Source organism: Arvicola amphibius, chromosome 7, assembly GCF_903992535.2.
Source record: "Arvicola amphibius chromosome 7, mArvAmp1.2, whole genome shotgun sequence".
NCBI classification, from domain to species: Eukaryota; Metazoa; Chordata; class Mammalia; order Rodentia; family Cricetidae; genus Arvicola; species Arvicola amphibius.
The window spans coordinates 22,480,166-22,500,287 of NC_052053.1; the positions used below are offsets into that span (position 1 = coordinate 22,480,166).

At 43.3% G+C, this 20,122-nt stretch overlaps 1 protein-coding gene across 3 annotated transcripts in view; it reads left to right on the plus strand.

Moving 5' to 3' along the window:
• Itgb6 (integrin subunit beta 6) overlaps positions 1 to 20,122 on the plus strand; it is a 79,595-nt gene that overhangs the window by 35,049 nt on the left and 24,424 nt on the right. For all 3 annotated transcript variants that reach the window (XM_038337319.1, XM_038337321.1, XM_038337320.1), the window contains 3 exons: positions 8,291 to 8,380; positions 13,718 to 13,852; positions 14,040 to 14,457. In XM_038337319.1, the coding sequence (XP_038193247.1) occupies positions 8,291 to 8,380; positions 13,718 to 13,852; positions 14,040 to 14,457 (643 nt within the window). The remainder of the gene's footprint in view (positions 1 to 8,290; positions 8,381 to 13,717; positions 13,853 to 14,039; positions 14,458 to 20,122) is intronic.

A 20,122-nucleotide genomic window follows, 5' to 3' on the forward strand; every position in this document is an offset into this window, starting at 1 on the left:
CTACGGGTGTAAGTCTAAAAGCAATGAAAGAACCATAGCTCTGTGTTCTGAATCATGTCCTCCAGAAAGATATGTTAGAGATCAAACTCTGTTACCACAGATGTGACCTTATTTGGATGTAGGCTCATTGGGGGCACAATTAATTACCATAGGTCACACACAGACTCTCAATCTAATATGAACAGTGTCCTTTTATGAAGATGAAACGCAGAGTGTCAAATACTTGAGGCGAGAACATCATGGGACAATGGAGTTAGAGAATGGAGGGATGCCATCTGCAAACCAAGAAATGCTGGGAACCAAACACTAGCAAAAGGCAATGGTGGGCGAGGAACACAGCTCCATGGCAGATCGCTTGCTTAGCATGCACGGGGTAGTGAGTTCAGTTTCCATTAGGGTATGTCTGCATACACATACAGGAGAAGACAGTGAGGAAGGGGTGGGGTAGTAGTGACTCCACTTTTGGTTTTACTCATTGCTCTCTAGCAGTGACATCACACAGTAAAAAGAGCCAGTGGGCACCTGACAAAAGTGGTCTGGCGCCAACAGAGGAGGGTCCAGCTCTGCTTTTTGGTGCAATTTCAAGAAAGTTAGCTGAATCCTCTGAATCTCGTATTTGACATCTATTCAGGGATAATTATAGTCTACAAATAATAGAGTTTCTATGAATAATAAAAGGGACAAAAAGGCATGAATATTGTTCTAGTTATTGTCCCAATGATGTGGGAGGTTCTAGGCACCTATGCCCTATCAACAGCATGAGATCTTTGATTCTGTGCAGGGGTCCAGGTCACCTCCTCCCCAGGCATGCAATCCTCATAACACCAGATGCCCTAGGGTCTGGGAGCTCCAAGGTTGCAGATGTCTGCAAAGTAGGAAATACTTGGTGACATCAGGAGACTTGTAGAGACTCTCCCAACCCCATGGTGAGGCTCCTAGGTTGGTAGCTGCAGTCATGGAGACTTGTCCTGGGGAAGGGGAAGGCATGGGAGCAGGCAGAGGAGGTAGCCATGTGTGCTGAAGTCGGCCTGGTAACGCCTCCCATGACTCATTTCTCATGTAGTGAGATTCAGGTAGTAGCTGCGTATTCCTTAGTACTTGACAGTTCTGAGTTCCTTGCAGAATCAACCACAGTTTAAATGACAACCCAGATGCATACCCTTGACAGCATCAACAGCAACGAAGGTGTTTCTGTACATATGCCTCCAAATAGTCGTGCACGCTATGGCTCTGATCTGTAAATGCCTTGGAGTAGAATTAAATCATACAGTGTGCTGCGTTCAACCCCTGTGGGTCCTGACCACTATACCCTCTCTCCCAGCAGATGAGATCATTGTCAGTTCCTTAAGTTTTGGTCCTTCTAGTACACATGCACTTTAGCAGTCTGTTGTCGTCTTAATTTCTGGTCTAGAGATTTAGGTGTGAAACATTTTGTATATATCTGTTTGCTACTTGCATGTTCTTTTTTTTTTTATTAAGGTATCTTTTCATGGTAATGGGTAAGACTCTTTTACACATTCTAGAGTTAAGCCCTTGATCATTTACATCTCTTACAGATATTTTCCCCCATCTAATGGCTCTCATTTTTTGGGGGGAACAGATTCTTAATTCTAAAATGCTCTTAATTTTTAGAGAAGTCTGTGTTCACAGCAAAACTTAGGAGCAGGTGTATTAACTGCCCATATAGAGCCATGCTGCACAGACGTAGCCTCTCATATTACTGCCCACCTCAGGGTGGGATATTTGTTAGAATAAAAATCCTCACTGTATTAATTCACTGCGATTGCCCCCAAATCCATAGTTTCCATTAAGGTTCATGCTTAGTGTTGTTCATTTTCTAAGCTTTGGCAAATGCATAAGGCAGTGTATCCATTACGGATTATCATACATATTGGACTCACTCCCTAGAAGCCCTCTGTGCTCTGCCTGTTCTTCCCTCCCTCCCTCCTTCTCTATTTCTCTCTCAACCACTGATTTTTTTTTTCTTGTTCTGGGTACTAAATTCAGGGTCTTACACACGGTATGTAAGTGCCCTCCTACTGAGATACTTGCTCACCCTCAGCCACTTTTTTACTGGTTCCATGGTTTTACCATTTCCACATAATATACTTGGGGTAATATAGTATGTATCCTTTTGCATGGTTTTTTCTACTTCATAATACACATTTATAGTCCTTCCATGTTTTTTGCATGACTCAGTCATTCTTTTCTTTTTAGTATGGAATAACAGATCACTGTCAGGATATTAATACATTCGCCTACTGAAATGTAATTTGGTTGCTTCCAGGGCGGGGCAATTATGAATGCAGTTGTCATATCACACACATCTGCTGGGTTTGGGGTGGACAATTTTCAAAGTATTTTAAGTAAATACTAAGGAACTCGAGAGTTGGATTATATGGGCAGAGTGTGGCTTGCTCTGTATGAAACAACCAACTGTTTACCGTGTATAGTTGCTACACCATTTACCACCCCCCAGGAATGAATGAGAGTCCCGTTGCTGGTGAGAATTTGACTTGAGGTCAGTACCACAGACTCCATTCCTTTAGTAGATGTGCGGTGGTACCTCACTGTGGTTTCATTTGTATCTCCCTGAGGGCGTGACATGGAGTGGATTTTCAGGTTCTCCATCACTGCCTGCATCTCTTCTCCGGTGAGGCATCTGGGCGGCTCTTCAGCTCCTTTTAGAAGAAGATTGTTTTCTTGTTGGGTTCTAAGTTGTACTCATGAGTAAGAAGCCTCTGTGTGATGTGTCCTCTGGAAGTGTTCTCCTTCAATCTTGGTTCATCTTCTCATGCTTTTAAACTACCTTTCACACATCAGAATTGTCTTCCTTTACACCTCGCTCATCAATCCCCTTGTGGATCAAATTTTTGGTTTTGTAGCAAAATGTCATCCCCCAAAGCCAAGGCCATCTAGATAGTCTCCTCTCCCTTCTTTTATGTGCTATGGTTTTTCATATTTCAAGTAAGTTTGTGATCCAGTTGGAGTTAAATTTTCTGGAAGGGGTAATGCATGTACGTGTCTAGACTCTGTGTCGGGGGGATGTGCAGTTGTCTCAGTACCATTTGCTAAGAAGACTAATTTTGTTTCGTTCAATGTTCTTGCTCTTTGGGAAAGATTCATTGATTTGATTTATGTCAGCTGGTTTCTGGGCTTTCTATTCTGTTTCATTGATCTATTTATTGAAACCATATGTTTTGAGTATTGTAGCTTTTTAGTAAGTCTTGGATATAGCTTCCTTTCTCAATTTTAGTTGGCTATTCTGGGCCTTTTGATACTTTGTATAGACTTTAGCATCCATTTGCTGAGAGCTACAAAATAACTTGTTTGTACTTTGATGGAGATTACATCAGATCTATAGACTTCCTTTGCTTCCTTTGAAGTCTTACTTATCACTCTTCTCACAGGTAGTGATTTTTGTGTTCTACTTAAGACATTTCTTTTAACCTTAAACCCATGAAGACTGTGGTGGCCTATGTGAGACTATCTCCACAGGTTCATGTACTTGACTGCTTGGTCCCCAGTTGGTGGCACTATTTAAGGGGGCTTAGGAGGTGTGGTCTTGCTAGAGGAAGTTTGCCACTGAATGGGAGGGGGCTTTGAGAGATTAGGGCTTTGCTCTCAGTTTATTCTCTTTCTCCTGCTCTAAGATGTGAGCTCTCAGCTACAGCTTTGCTGTCACACCTGCCTGCTGCCATGCCTCCCTGCCATGATGGTGTCTCTAGCACCTTAAGCCCAAGTCAACCCTTCCTTCTCTAAGTTGCCTTGGCCATGGTGTTTTGTCCCGGCCGTAGAAAAAGTAACAAAGACAAAGACCTCTCCTCTAGATTCTATAGTGACAGGTACAAAGCTTTTGTCACACCTTTGAAGGCGGTGCAGTCATGATTGGCAGCACACAGGGGAGGGCCCTAGAGACTGGTTATATTTAGCCTCAAGGTTATCACGGTAGCTATACTTGCTTACTTTTAAACACCCATTGACCTGTATGCTTATTGTGTATAAGCTACATATATGTATTATAGAAAGAAAGATATGGATTGGGGATAATACTAATAGGAAAATGAGAGTAAAAATAGATAAGGAAGTAAGAAAAATTTGGTGCGATCACATAAAATATTTGTGAGCAGATTAGATATGAGCCAACATTCTGGTAAATGCATTTCCATGAACTATATTTCACAAATATATTTTAAGATCAGAAACACTGAAGCAGGTTATGAATGTAATGCTAGATACACAATGCTGAGCTGAAACAGTGCTGAGTGTAAGATGAAGTCATGGTGTGGGTGACACCTTAGGACATCTGCATAGAAAGGAGCGAGCAAACGCAGAGCCCAAAGGGCTGTTCTGAGCACTGCATTTTGTAAATTGTTTATGAAAACTTCCAGTCAGCTTGTGAAAACTTGGCTTCGGATTTCCACCACCTAACAAGAGACATGAGTAGTGTTGTCCCTGGAAAATGATTGCCCGTGAGGTCAGAGGTGATGAAGAGTCTTTGAGACCGTAGCAGAAATACTATAAGAGGAGGCTGTAGAGATCTAGGCTTGAAGCCGGGACTACATAGAGTAGATCTGGGCTGGAGTCACCATCAGGCAAAAACCAAATCAAGATGGCCTGAAAGAGGACAGTCAATACTAAACACCCACCTAAAAGTCAGCGGTGCTCTTGGGAGTTCAACAGAAAGTATACCAGAGTAGAAATGGACAGCCTGCAGGGAGCTTTTGCTAGCGAGCAGAATGCTAAGAGCCTTCCCAAAGCACAGGAATGCTCACCAAGGTGCTCAGCCAGAGTGTGTCAGAGGGGAAAGTCACTCTTGTCAGTCCGCAGGTGACATGGGTGGGATCATATACATTCCTCTGCTCTTAGCAAGTGTGCCTACCTAAAACGGGTCTGACAGCCAGGCATTGAGCACCACTGAGCGTGGAGTTGCTCTCTGAAGAGGAGGTCAGGGTGCGGGTGCGCATTTGCGCACCGTGACCTCTGATGCCTGCCGACTGAATGACCGAACCTTTCCACTTGCAAACATACTGTTAAATAAACCAGTCACCATTTTTTTTTTTTGAGAGGGAAGTAGAGGGAACAAGTAACTAAGAAAATCCAGGTGATCCAAAAGAGCAAGCAAGCTCAGGAACTCCTGGGAGGTAGAGCAGGGGGACCCGAGAGCATCTATAATTAGGATAATCCACAGAAGACTAAGAGAGCCAGCATTCATGCCCACACGTGGGACCTTGCATTTCTAATCAGTTCACGTGCCATCATGTTGATGTCCTTCTGACGCCAGGGGTCAACGTCATCTGTCTGAGTCACAGGGCTGTAGTTTGCCAGCATGCACGAAAAGCAGCACTTTTTCTAACTTTAAATGTGTTTAATCACAACTTACAGCACCACTTAAGCTGAAGGAAAGGCGTTTGCTCTATCTTTACAGTGATCACAATACTGTGAAGATTTAAAGTATGCTTTTACCCCGTGTTGGGGAAACTAAGCCAAGCTGTCATGTTTTTAGTTAATTATTTGAAATAGTTTGGGGGAAAAAAATCAGCATTCAAAAATTAATGAATAGTTTTCCTCTATATAATTGTCAGTGTCATCCCTGGCTACTGCTACTGGCTGCCAGCTCCTTTGTACCCTGGCTCTAGTGGCAATCAGCAAGTACGATTAACATTAGCCACTTGTCCTAATAGCCAAATGCCAAATGTCATACCGCATGCAGGATTGTAATTAGGCATTAGGAAGCGGAGGGGATCCGCATTATTAGCCAAGAATTAACCCCAAATTCAGAGCCACTTGAACCGGTGCTTGCAAAACTACAACAGCTCATCTGAGGGATGCTAAGATGTCCTTCAAGTTCCATGCCCAGCTAATGACCCTGAAATTCCTTTTCCAAAGGACCTAAACCTTTCTTTGTCAGGAACAAAGGTTTCCACAGCTTTCTCTTCTAAGATCAGGCAATTCCACACACATTCTGGCTCTGCTTTGAGTGGAATTCGAGTTCCTGTTTAGGTATTTGCTATTAACCACAGCCTCCTGTTTCTCGGCCCTTTTGATATGTGTTTCTATGAAGAGGTAAGCCAGCGAAGCAGGGCCTTCCTCCATTTTCACAAGCTTTCCCTTACTCTGAGACCTGGAAGGGGCCTTCTCGAATATGATGTGATTGGAAGGAGTAAGATGAGGTATGCCACCTGCCATTGATCCCCTCGACCCCCTCAATACAAAAAGATATAGGCAAAAAGTGGCACATCTCAGAGTTCAGACTCCAGCAACGTTGAACACTTACAGGAGTAAGTGGATTGTTGCAAAACTGAAGCCCATGATTCTCATACTAGAGGTGGAGAGAGCTAACATTTCCCCAGGGGCACCCCTTTGACAGCTCCCTGGGGTCACCAGGTCCTTTGCATTCTGACATTGAACTCTTTACAATTCCTCTGCTTCTCCCCGCTGGGCCCGACTTCTTATAGTCACTATTGTAATTAATTATAATTATTCTAATTGAGTTTTGTGTATTTCTTAAACCACTTCAATCATCTTTGGAATAAGATGGTGTCTTAGTTAGGGTCATTATTGCTATGATGAAACACCATGACCAAAAGCAACTTGGGAGGACTGGGCTATAGGCAGCCTGTTAATGAGTAATTGGTAGACGAGGGCCCAGCCCATTGTGGGTGGTGCCTACCTGTGGTTGGTGGTCCTGGGATCTTTTAAATTTCTTTTCTTAATTTTTGCTTTATTTTGTTTAAAATTTATATGTGTGTGTGTGTGTGTGTGTGTGTGTGTGTCAAAACTTGTTGTGTAGGCCAAGCTGACCTCAAAACTCCCACTTTGGCCCCCCAGGGTCACAAAATCCCAGGTATTTTCTACCATGCTTGACTTCTCTGTGGATTATGGAAGACTTTGATGATAGTAGAATTGTAGTTAATATTGAAAGTATAACTTTAAAAAGTATTTCTTTAAAAAAATAGCACCGGTGTATTCTTGAAAGTCTCTGTTGAAGAGAAGGCAGGGATGGACAGCAAATGCTTCAGAAATCCTTCCCTTCTGGGGTTGTGGAGATGGCTCCATCGGTAAAGCACTGGTTCTGCAAGCTTGAGAAACTGGATTCAGAGCCCCAGAACCAACCAACAAACGAGCAAACCAACCAACAGAGAGGGTTATGAGCAACCACAGGTACCTATAATTGCAGGACTTGGGAAGCAAAAGCAAAGGTTCCCGGAGCTTGCTAGCTAGCCAACATAGCCAACTAGACAAGCTCAAATTCCAATAATAGAGCCTGTCTCAAAATATCAGGTGAAAAGGATTGGGGAGATAGCTCATGAAGATCGGGGTTCAGATTCCTAGAATCCACAGAAAAGCTGGGTGAACATTAAAAGCTTGCTTTTAATCCTAGTAGAGTGAGAGAATTATTGAATCACTCTGGGTATCGAAACTAATCAAACGACAACCCCTGGGTTCAATGAGAGAGCCTGACTCTGTTTATAAGATGGATAATGGTTTAGAAAGATTTCTAACATCAAGCCCAAGCCTACACACACACACACACACACACACACACACACACACACACTTTTTATTTGAAAATAAAGTTTTATAACATAAAACTTAAAAAAAGAGAACAGTCATGTGGCTAGACAGCTTGCTCCCAGCAATACCTTATCTCTTGGCCGTGCTCCTTGCCTAGGCTGTTGATGAGCCCATGTGGAAGTCCTCCCCAGGTGGAAGGGACATCTCATGACAGTCAATGTAAGTGGAGAATGCCGACCTCTTAGGATTGGTTCTAAGCAATTATGATGCAGGAAGGCTCAACCCCACCCAACTCTTGGACTATTCTGACTCACTGTAGGTTTGCCGATTACAGATAGAAGTGGGGCATTAATAGCTAGCATGCAAGCGTTCACTCCCTTTCTCTACTAACTGATTGCTCATTAAGAGCTCTAGACCTAATGACTTGAAGCAACCCGATTCCTTCCTTGCTCCTGTGTGCACCAAAAATTTGGTTTCTGCAACAATGGGGAAAGAAAGAGGAGACGTTTGTGGAGGCCTGCCCAAAACTTCTGGAAAAAATGAAGTTATATAAATCTTATTAGGACGTGATATAAATCACAGCTGTGGAGTATGGCAAACCTAGTCCCTGGATTTCTCCAGTGGCATCTTAGATCTACTGGGAGCCTGCTTTCCTGAGGCAAGTTAAAGAGAGGGGATCACAGACAGCAAAAATGAACTCTGCCCTTCACATGTCTATTGTTAATAGCAATCAACATTGATTGGTTCCCTGTTCTTTTGTTGTTGTTTGCAGAACTATGCAAAACTCATCCCTGGGGCGACCGTGGGACTGCTTCAGAAAGACTCTGGGAACGTTCTCCAGTTGATCATCTCTGCCTATGAAGTATGCTATCTCACTTTGCGAGCAGGTGGCTTCCTTTTCAGCATGCCATTGGCATCTAGACACTAAGATGTAGGTAGTGAAACACACTTTCATTTGTTTGTAGGAGGACTGCGCATCCAGAGAAAATCCCTCTGCATTCATGCAGCTAAAATATACATTTCTACTTACTTCACCCATCTTCCCAAATGGAGCAGCAGGTAGAACAACCAAGTCCTGACCCCAACTGAGGCTGTTGTAGAATAGTGGCCAGCAGAAGCGTGGCCTCCGGCAAAACCTGAATACAACCAAAAAGACTTGGAGTTGTGATGGAACTCCTCTCTGCTAAAACAAACAAACAGCATAAATTGCCAGCGAGTAATAGTTAAGTGTTGAACCAACTCCATAGGTTCAAGGAGAGCAGATCAAACACAAACAAAACTACAAGGCCTGACCCCAAACCAAAATACCAAGCCCTCCTTGTATCAAGTTTCCTATTCTGTGTCTCCAGAGGAGTGAGGGCCCCATCTGAGCTTCTTTCCCTGTTGCTCTGGTAAGAAATTCCGAGAAGAACAGCTTACGGGAGAAAGGCTTGGTTTGGGCTCACAGTTTCTGGTTGGAGTCCATCACAGTTAAAGCAGTCGGGCCAGGAGCTTGGGGAAGCAAAGTGAGACAGGCTCTCCTCTGACACACGCCACATATCACATGGTAGATTTCAAGCTCCAGGAGCCTGGGCTTCCCACTGTAACCTGGAACTCGGAGCTGAAATGAACCATTTGTCCCCTAGGTTGTTTTTTTTTTTGTTTTTTGTTTTTTGTTTTTTTTTTTTTTTTTTTTTTTTTTTTGGTTTTTCGAGACAGGGTTTCTCTGTAGCTTTGGAGCCTGTCCTGGAATTAGCTCTTGTAGACCAGGCTGGTCTCGAACTCACAGAGATCCGCCTGCCTCTGCCTCCCGAGTGCTGGGATTAAAGGCGTGCGCCACCACCGCCCGGCCTAGGTTGTTTTTTTTTTTAATCACTGTTTTTATCACAGAAACAGGGAAGGACACAAGACAGACACAGATTGATCGATCTATTTATTTATTTAATTTGCATTGACTTGTGAAATCATACTGAGGACAGAATTCCCCTCCTCGACAAAGGCATTCAGATGAGGTGGCTGTGTTTTCTTTGTCCCCTTTGTCTAACTCAGTTGGTCAACACTAGGTTGCCACTGCTGTTTTTATTTTGGCCCTAAATACCATTTTTCCTTCCTGACCGAAAAATTAATAACAATAACAACAACAACAACAACAATAATAATCCAATTTGGACAGGCATAAAAACTTTTAGAGATCAGTAACCCTCTAGTCTTTCTTCAAAGAGTATTTACCTAATAATGAATGAATTAAATTCTCCAAATTTTTGATGTTTGAAAATTGCACATTCATGACCCATATGTCATGACATACACTAATACTGGGTGTCTGCCAAGCCAGTGTTCCTTGGTTAAATAAGAGACCAGAGTTTCCTGACTCAGATTCCTTTCACAGACATCCCATGAAGAGAAACATACCTCCCGTGTGATTTTGACATCATCCCACCGATTCCGAAACTTGTGCAACAAGGAGGAAGGCAAGCTGGCCCTTCACAAAAATGTCGTTTTTTCAGAGAATGAAATACAGTTCTATCCACTAAAACTGTCCAATGTTGGGGATTTTCCTTCCTAGCAATGCTCAGATATTGCTGTTTTCTTAGCGCTCATCAAAAATTAATCACCATGTCAGCTCATCCTTAAAATTCTTCCAGACAGGAAAAACTGTCAACAAAACTCACAGAAACACCCCTCCCCCATCCTCATGCACTAATTAAAGTTCTAATGTGTAGAATCAAAAAGAATCACAAAGCAATCCTCCCCTGGATTATAACGCATTTCATTTTCTTTAACTTTATTCTCTCAAAAGTGTTGACTGCTATAACCACTTCAAAGAAATGAGGCAAACGAGGAAACAGGGGATTGTCAAAAATGTTTACCCACCCTGTCAGCCAAGCCCCTCCACGCCCCAACTCGCTCTGTTCCAGGGTATGTCTCACTTTGCATTCCCAAACTGCGCACAGAATTTACAAGGTAGCTAAGATCAAGTCATTACACATTTGAATGGAATCTTGGGTTGTTATTGATTGCCTCAAAAACACCAAGGCTTGGGGCTGGAGAGATGGCTCTGGGGTTAGTATCACTGGCTACTCTTGCAGAGAATCTGGGTTTGACTCCCAACATGGCATTCCACAACCATCTATAACTCCAGTTCCTGGGGGATCTGATGCCCTTTTCTGGCCCCCACTGGCACCAGGCACACACACAGTACACAGGCATACATACAGGCAAAACAAAACACATGTATATAAAAGACAACACCAAGAAGCACCTGTCACTCTGCTGAGTTACATTATCCTGGAGTTCTTGTTGGAGCAGTGTGATCTATGAGGTGACGTGTGCAAGAAATTGTGACACTTGTCTAAACTTATTACCTTTTTACTCTGTTGTTCTTAAATATATTTGAAAAAGACTTTTGAATAGAGGAAACTATAGACTGAATATCTTCTTCATTATATAAAGAATATATTAAGAGAAAGCAAAGGGCTTCTGATTGACTTCTAGCAAGGCAGAAGCAATTTGTGGCTACAAACATCAGTTAAGTATTCTTAAATGCCATTTTGATATAAAAAATCTTAAAACAGGTTGTGCACTTGCTCACCTATTCACTAACTTCCTTCCTTTCCTTATTACACACTAAAGGCAACTAAAGTGTCAGTGGTCCCAGGGTCGGCTCCTCTACTGGAATTTGACCTCTAGCAAGAAATTCTTTTGTGTTCTTTGCTCAGCCTTGTAGGAGATGCTTAAAAAAATTAATGAGTGAAATGATGAGAAATATAAATTAGCATTTATATTCTTTCCTTGGGAAATGCGTGTTAATAATATTCCCAGTCAAATTTGCACACTAGTACTCAATTATTCCAATGCTGAGGTTCTCCTCACTTTCGTTAGACAATGCTACCCATTAGTCCTTATTATTGTCACCAGCACACGCATTCCTCTTTCCTTACATAGTTTCTGATTCCCTCTGCCACTCTCTCCAGCACAACTTCTCCCTAATTCTTCATGAGTCTCATATAAGTATGCTCTGGATGGCTGGGGTGATAGCTTGTTCAAAAAAGAGCTCACCTTGCAAGCGTGAGCACTAATGTTAGATCCCCAGAACTCATAGAGAAATGCTGGGAAAGAAGGTACCCACTTGCAATCCCATTCTTGTCAGGGCAGAGACAGGCAGGTTCCTGGAGTTGGCTGGATAGCCAGCCTGGCCAACTTGGTGAGCATGAGGCCAACGAGAGACTCAGACTAAAAAGACAAGGTGGATGGTCTCTGAGGAGCAACACCTGACTTGTCCTGTGGCTTCCGCACACACGTGTACAAATGTGCACTATTGCACACACATACACACACATACCAGATTTTGGAAGAAGTAGAATTACCTTTCTGTGCAGTTGGCAAACTTATACTTCAGAAAAAAATGAAGCCAAATGTGTTTTTATAAAGTCAAAAATGAGGGAAGGGGATATAGCTCAATGGTAGAGTACTTACCAACACATTCAACCACTAGTATCATAGGCAAATAGACAGACAAACAGACAGACAGACAGACAAGATAGATGATACATGCCAACAGTAAATTAGGTATGAATGCAAAATCTTTCGAATGAATTGAAATATAACTCAACTCAATACTATAAGTGTTTTTATTGTTTGATAGTTTGGTTTTGTCAAGAAATAGAAAAGGCAAGTTGAGAATCTTTCAGAACAGAAATCCAGTCTTGATCTGCCAAGATCTGTCTTGAAATTCAAGGCACAATAATCCTCCCAAATAGCTTCAAAGTGCAATTCTCACACCATGCTTTAACAGCCTGGAAATATGGAGGGCTGGAGGGTGTAACTCAGTAGTGAGTGCTGGGGAGGGTTGGGGGGGGTAACTCAGTAGTGATTGCTGGCAGGGCTGGAGGGTGTAACTCAGTAGTGAGTCCTGGGGAGGGCTGGAAGGTGTAACTCAGTAGTGAGTCTTGGGGAGGGCTGGAGGGTGTAACTCAGTAGTGAGTCCTGGGGAAGCTGGAGGGTGTAACTCAGTAGTGAGCGCTGGGGAGGGCTGGAGAGTGTAACTCAGTAGTGAGCGCTGGGGTGGCAGGCCACAGGCCCTATGTTTGATCTGCAGCCTGGCAAGAAAAGAAATATAGATCCATTTCGTAATTACTGAAGTCTTTACACCACCCTATGCCAGGTGCCTATCATGGTGCAGTCTTCGTCCACAATTGAGATTACTGCCCCTTTTGAGCTACATGCATCTTTGCTACTTTAAGCATTGTGTAGTTGCTGTAAAACATGCTTAGAATTTTTGAACTGTGATTCAACACTGAGACAAAAAGTTGCTACATATGCAGAAATGTGCCCGACAAGCAGCAGGCTGTAAATTTGTTATCAGGGAAGCAACTGTTCATTGTTGGTGGGGGATGGACGTGATTCTTCTCTCCTCACCAAGCAGTAGGGGCTGCTCTGTGAGAAGTAAGAAGCAGCAATGCATTCAAGTAAAGCATACCATTGTAATAGTTTACTACTGGTACATAAGCAAAATAATTATTTTTTTGAAACCAAGCTGTGCAACTTAGGTCAGGAGAATTTCCTGAATTCCCCAGAATGGATAAAACAGCTTTCAGGCAATAATTGACTGTCACATGTCTGTCACACGCGGTGCAAAACCCCCTTCAGATATGTTTTCATAGCTCAATTACCATAAGATAGTGTATCTTGACATTGATGATGTCTGAGAAATATATATATGTGTATATATAAAACATATTTGTATATATATATATATCACATTCTTACTTGATTAATGAAGTGATGAATTTTATATCAACTTAGTTTTATTAATGTATAGTTGTTTATCCTTGTGTGTATGATGTGTGAACATGCGTGAGCACACTTACACGTGCCCCAGCACGCATGCAGGTGTGGTTCTCACCTTTCACTTTGTTGCAGACAGGGTCTCTTGTTAATTCACTGCTACATATACCAGTAAGCCTCCAAGGCTTCTTGTGTCTCTACCTGCCATCTCATCGGAGACTCCAGGCTACAGGCTTGCAGTCCGGAGTCCCTCCTTACATGGTTCTGAGACTTGAACTCAGACCCTCACACTTCCGCAGCAAGAAGCTTTTCCCATGGAGCCATTTCCCTAGTTATATCTTTTGTCCTTTAATGAGCACGATTTTGTTTCTTCTTCGGGTTGTATTTATTTTTGCTTCAGGCTTCATTTAACCCTTTCTTGTCCACACTGAAGGAACTGCGGTCTGAGGTGGAACTGGAGGTATTGGGAGACACAGAAGGACTCAGTCTGTCTTTCACAGCTGTCTGTAACAATGGCATCCTCTTCCCCAACCAGAAGAAATGCTCCCACATGAAAGTTGGGGATACGGTAAGTAGACACCCAGCAGATCTTTAGAAATACTATTCAGATGGGTCAGACGCTAGCCCAGCTTGCTAAAGCTGGACTCCTTGGGAAATTTTCAATCCTTTCCTACTAAATGCTTTTGGCAAAGCCAGTCTCAAATCCTACAAGCTGCTGGGTGGAGGGAGCAGATAACCAGCGTTTCCTTTTCCAGGCATCCTTCAATGTGACCGTGAGCATATCCAGTTGCGAGAAGAGAAGCCGAAGCCTTATCATAAAGCCCGTGGGGCTGGGGGACACCCTGGAAATCCTCGTCACCGCAGAATGTGACTGCCACTGCCAGAGGGAAGTAGAAGTAAACAGTTCTAAATGCCACAATGGGAACGGCTCCTTCCAGTGTGGGGTGTGCGCCTGCAACCCCGGCCACATGGGCCCTCACTGTGAGTGCGGCGAAGACACAGTGAGCATGGACTCCTGCAAGGAGGCCCCGGGACAACCCTCGTGCAGCGGAAGAGGTGATTGCTATTGTGGGCAGTGCATCTGCCACTTATCGCCCTATGGGAGCATCTACGGACCTTACTGCCAGTGTGACAACTTCTCCTGTCTGCGACACAAAGGCCTGCTCTGTGGAGGTAGGGTGTGGCTCAGCACCTCTCACACAGCAGCTGTGGAAGGGGTTTTCACCTTTCTTTCCTCCTCCCGTTCCTGGGCTTAGTGGTTGTTCAGTAAATATTTGCCGATGGCTTCAGTGGGTGAATCCTTAGACTTGGCATACCTGGGTTATCTCTTGCATTTGCTGCCTGTCTAACTTTCCTTTGGGGGTCAGTTGAGCTTATATTTACATTATAAACTGACTATGATCTGAATCCCACTGTCTGCCAGACTTTTCTAGAATAAGTTCTGGGTCTGACCCTATTCTTATATCTTTTACGTTGAAAAAAAAACTGAAGAAGAAGAAGTAGTAGTAGTAGTAGTAGTTAACAGAGACTATCAAAAGAACGAACCAAGGAAAAGGCCCAGAAATGCAAAGTAGATTTAAGGGCCTTCACTTATTATACATCCCTCTCTCCCACCCTCCCTCTCTCTTTTTCTCTTTCTCCCCACTCTCTCCCCTCTTCCCTACTTCCCTTTCCCCTCCCTCCATATTTAGATTCCCAGTCCTCCTGTCTCAGGCTTCCAAGCACTGGGATTACAGTGACTGTATCATACCTAGCCATGAATACTCGCCAAACATACCAAGTTAGGGACTGGACCAAGTAAAGCCAGGCAAGCACACACGTGAGAAAGCCTTGAAATGAATGAAAGGCAAAAATAGCTTGGAATTTCTTGAAACTTTCAAGAAAGGTTTAAAATGTAAATATCTATGCTCTTATTTCTCTTGTAGATACAGAAACACAGTAAGAACACACTACAGAGGCCAGGTGTGGTGGTGCACACACGCCTTTAGTACCAGCACTTAGAGGCAGAAATAGTCAGACCTCTGTGAGTTCAAGTCTAGCCTGGTCTACACTATGAGTTTCAGACCAGCCAAGACTTCATAGCAAGACTCCCATCTCTCTCAAAATAAACAAACTAACGACAAAAAGAATTGACTATAGACGTTGGAAAGGTGGCTTTGTGATTAAGAGGACATACTCTTCTTTAGGGGACCTGAATTTGGTTCCCAGGGCTCTTGATAGATGGCTTTTAATTATAACTCCCATTCCATGGGCTCTGATGCCCTCTTCTGGCCTCCATGAACACCCGCACACGTGTGGCATTCACTGATATATATATATATATATATATATACACACATATATATGTATGTATATGTATGTATGTATGTATATATACATATATATGTATATATGTATATTTGTATATTTGTATATATATGTATTTGTATATATATTTGTATATATTTGTATTTATTTGTAATAACAATAAAGTTTTAGGGCTTCAACAGTTAGCACAATCAGAGGACCTATGTTCAATTCCTAGCACCCACGTCAGGTGACTCACAGCTGCCTGTAACTCCAGCTCCAGAGGGTCACAGGTAGCCTCTGCGGCACCTGTACTTGTGTGCACAGATACATATGTACAAATAATGAAAGCAAGCAGTAGAAAAGGAGCCTTTTAAAAAGAGGGGGGAAAAGATGCTACATCAAATACAATTCAAAATTATTCTGATACACGTATTTAATTATAACCTATGTCTGGCAGGAGCTGCAGCTATGTTGACACGGTTTTAAATTTGAAGTTTTAACTGGCTCTTGATTAAACTTAGACACCCTGGTTATTCCATGATGTAAGCAGATGTCTCAACAAAATGGAACATCATCTTTACAGAAAACTAAGCAAGTCTTATTTCCAAATCAATGTCAGAAACAGAGAAAAGACTAATTTTCTCAGGGCTCAGGAGGTTGAAGTGGGAGAATCAGAAGCTGAAGATAATGAGACAAATAAATAACACAAGCAAACAAAAATCAAAGAAGGAAAATGAAAAGAAAGAAATAAAGGAAAGAAAGAAGGAAGGAAGGACAGAAGGAAAAGAAGTAACAAATGAAGGAGTAAGGAAGAAAGGCTCAAAGAATTCCAAGTGTTTTTGAAAACCACATGAAAGCATTTACCCTGAAGAAGATATATTTCCCTCCCCTTTTCTTTCAAAGTTTCACTTTCTGATTCCAGTGTGTGTGTGTGTGTGTGTGTGTGTGTGTGTATACAAACCCATATCAGTTATCTGTCTGTCTATCTGTCTGTCTGTCTGTCTGTCTATCTATCTATCCATCTATCCATTTATCCATCTATCCATCATCTATCCATCTATCCATCTATCTATTTTACTGGGTTTTGGCAGGACACAACCTGTAGGTGACAAGAAGCTAGCCAACGTCAAAGCCATCCTCACACAGTAGGAAGGATACATTTGGCAGGCACTCACACGGACTTTTTAGTAAAATGCGTGTTCAAAACACATGGAAATCATTTTCAGAGCCCCAACTGTAACATAATCTAATCTAATCTAATGAGGATAGTGACCCTCCCAATATTCCAGTACGAAATCCTGCATTTAAAGATCTAAAAACAACAGGAATTGCTGGCGCATGCTCTACAACACAGTGTCCCCATCCCTATTGATTTCTTTTTAAAAACTGTGTGCAGGGCATCAGGAATACACTCAAAAGAGTTTACTCAATCTATACACTGTATAGTTAGGGAGATCAGACAATAATGACATTCATCAAATCAGATGCAGGAATTGCGAGAAGTTCTCTTTAGGAAACAAGATTTCTTTAGCTGCACTCAGAAACCTCGACCAGTGCCAAGTTCCTTCACACTTGAGTGCCTTCTCCTCTAAGAGGCACAGGAAAGTGAAAACAAGTATTCAAATCCAGCCAGGATTGGCGGGACAGCCTCCCTGTGTCCAGGACTGGGCACAGCACAGGGATGGAGGCTCTCACTCCCTGTGACCAGATGCTGTCCTCTCAGCCGTGATAGCCTGAAGTCACCAGATATGCCACTCACAAGTTGCATAGATCTCACTTACGCCATCAGTAATCGACTTGACAGCGCGCTGCTTCTCTGAAAAGCTTTTATCATGGCACGCTTTGTCTTACAGTGTCTTTCATCCATCTCGGAGCACTCAGAGATAGAAGGCTCCATTGATTCTGCTTATCCTTGCCCAAATTCCATTAGTCTATTTTGATTCTAAGGGAATGGGAGCTTTATCAGGCAAACGGCATTAGAGAAGGAACTCCTTGTGATTATGCACTGAGAGTTATTTTTCAGGGGCATTCTGGAATGATCTACCGCTCTGAAAAGAGCATCTAGATCTTGGGTTATTATCTTGCTTATACAAGAGACCAAAAGGCGGTGCTGTGGTGGCGAGAGCTGGTACTGCAGTCATTTGTTGCCCAAGGACCTCAACTGGCACCCTCAGTGACCTAGATGATAATCCCGAAAGCCCAGTGGAATAGAGGTTTCTACGTTCTGAAAGGCATATTTTATATTTTTGCTGTGGCGGTCTTTTTTTTTTTTATGTTCCGGGAAGGGTTTTCTAAACTGCCAAGGAATTCTTGTATGCAGAGGTGTAGTGGGCAGCCTCAGGGCATCTGGAAAGGTATATTTATGCCCCGTGCTGATTTTCAGAATAAATTACAGCCCAGAGAGTTTCTCCTTTTCGTAGCTGTCTCCTCTTTCCTGGGGAAGAGGGAAGGAACAATATCGGACACAGAGAATACACACACACATCCCAGGGGCATTCGGAACCCAGCTTTGAAAGCTCTGTGGTTTAGCCAGCATATGATGGACTCTGCTGTTGTCCATCTCTTAAGGCCCATGGACACAGCTAGAAATGTAACCAACTATTAGAACCCAGCCTGCAAGAAAAAAGTCAGTCCATGTCCCATAGTGAACTTGCCGGCATCTTCTACAAGGGGAAGCATGCACCATCTATTTATTCTTACTTTGTTTCTAATAAAAGTATAGAACTTTGATGATTGGTTTTGCCCGCAAGTTCTTCCTCCTAGACAGCTTTTAGGAACCTTCTTCTGAGCAGCCCCTGTGGAGCTCGGTTATGGGCCAGGTACCACTGTAAACACGGGCATGGACTAACTTAGGTAAATGCACATTTTGCTGGAAGAGCAAAACTTTCTGCTCCACATTGCCTGTATCTGTGCCATGTTTTTTTCTTTTCTGGAGGCTTGTAAACAAATACTATTTGTTTGGAGCACCAAATGCTTGGTTTAGCATCCTTGGCAAGCTCTCAGAACTCCATGGGAAGGATACGTACCTGAAACACACTATTTGCCAGTTCAGACTGGTTCATAAACCGTTCTGCGGTCTGATCCAGAACGGGCTTTTGGATGCCACAACCATTTGCACTATCAGCTCTGCCTTGTGAATGTACTATGATTGATGGGCACATTTCCACCGCCTCCCATCGTTCTCGGTCTCGAAATGCAACTCCCTTCTAAATAGCTTTGTCCACCAGTGTCCCTGGCTTCTCCTCCTGCCATCTGAGTCTGCCCTGGGCTTCTGCAGCAGCCATGCTCCCACCGCCCTCCTCCTCTCAGCCTTCCCTGTGAGGAGCATTTCTTCTGCTCAGGTTTTGCAGGCTGATGGGTTCCGGAGCTTTCCATGCTCCGCCTGTTTGCCTTAGATGACCTGATTTTCACAACTGCCTCACCTGAAGCCTTTCCCTAATGGATCCCAAGCCCCTTCCTCCAGGCTCATCTATTTTCAACTGCCTACTAAGATATCCAACAGTCCTCTCTCTCCCAAACTCCACAGAGCCATAGAGAATCACTGTCCAACCTACCCAAAGCTACTTTCCTGTTTCAGAACCATTCAGTCACCCAACAAGTGATCTGGGCATGCCAAGTATTGGAGTGTGGCAGTAACCAGGAACCAGCTTCCAAGTCATGGAGCCATGCCACCAGCTGGCTATCCAGCCCGTTGGCCTAGCAAGGACTCCATCTCTTCTTCTTCATGCTGTACTGTTTGTTATCTGTCATGCCCTGCTCTGAGCATTCCAGCTGACATTGCTTGTCCCTTCTTCACTGTTCTCAGGCATGGTCCCATGATTCTGCCTCTGCTTCTGCAAGACATTGCAACTGCCTTTCCTGCCTCTCATTTGACCTCTCTGTGGGGTTAGGGTGTGTCTACACACATACCTGTCTGTTTGGGTCACTGCCTTACAGAAAATTTTGTAACCCTCTGGGAAAATACTCCTTTGCTGTGAAGCTTCTCATTGTCTCACTTCTGACATTTCATGGACTTTCCCAGCTTCCATTTGCCACACCCATCTGCACGATTGGCGCTGGCCCGTGAAACTGCTCTGGTTATCGTACACATCTCCATCTCCACCACTGGCTATCATCCTCTCTCTGAAACGTACGCAACTGCCTTCTTCTAACTCTTCTTAGCCTCCAAAATCAGCTCAAGCATCACTTTCTCTGAAGCCTTCCCAAAGCCCTATTTAGTTTAGAAACTCTCTGGCACTGCATCGTAGACTCAGCCGGCTGTATTATCCTTAGCACTGGTAGTAATAGGTCACCAGCCTCCCACGTGAGAGCATAAATTTAGTAACCTTGTGCAATTGAATTCTGCATCCTTGTTGCCAGATACAGGACTGGAACAATAGTTGACTCTTCGTTTCCATTACCGGCCACGAACAAGAGCTAAAAGTCAGTCTAAACGTTGGTGAATGAAATTAGGCTTGTTGCAGATAACCCACTGGGAAGAGGGGGACCCCTCTCAATTGCTTTCCATCTTTTCTAGAACCAGGGATATCTACCAGGGATAGGGAGATTC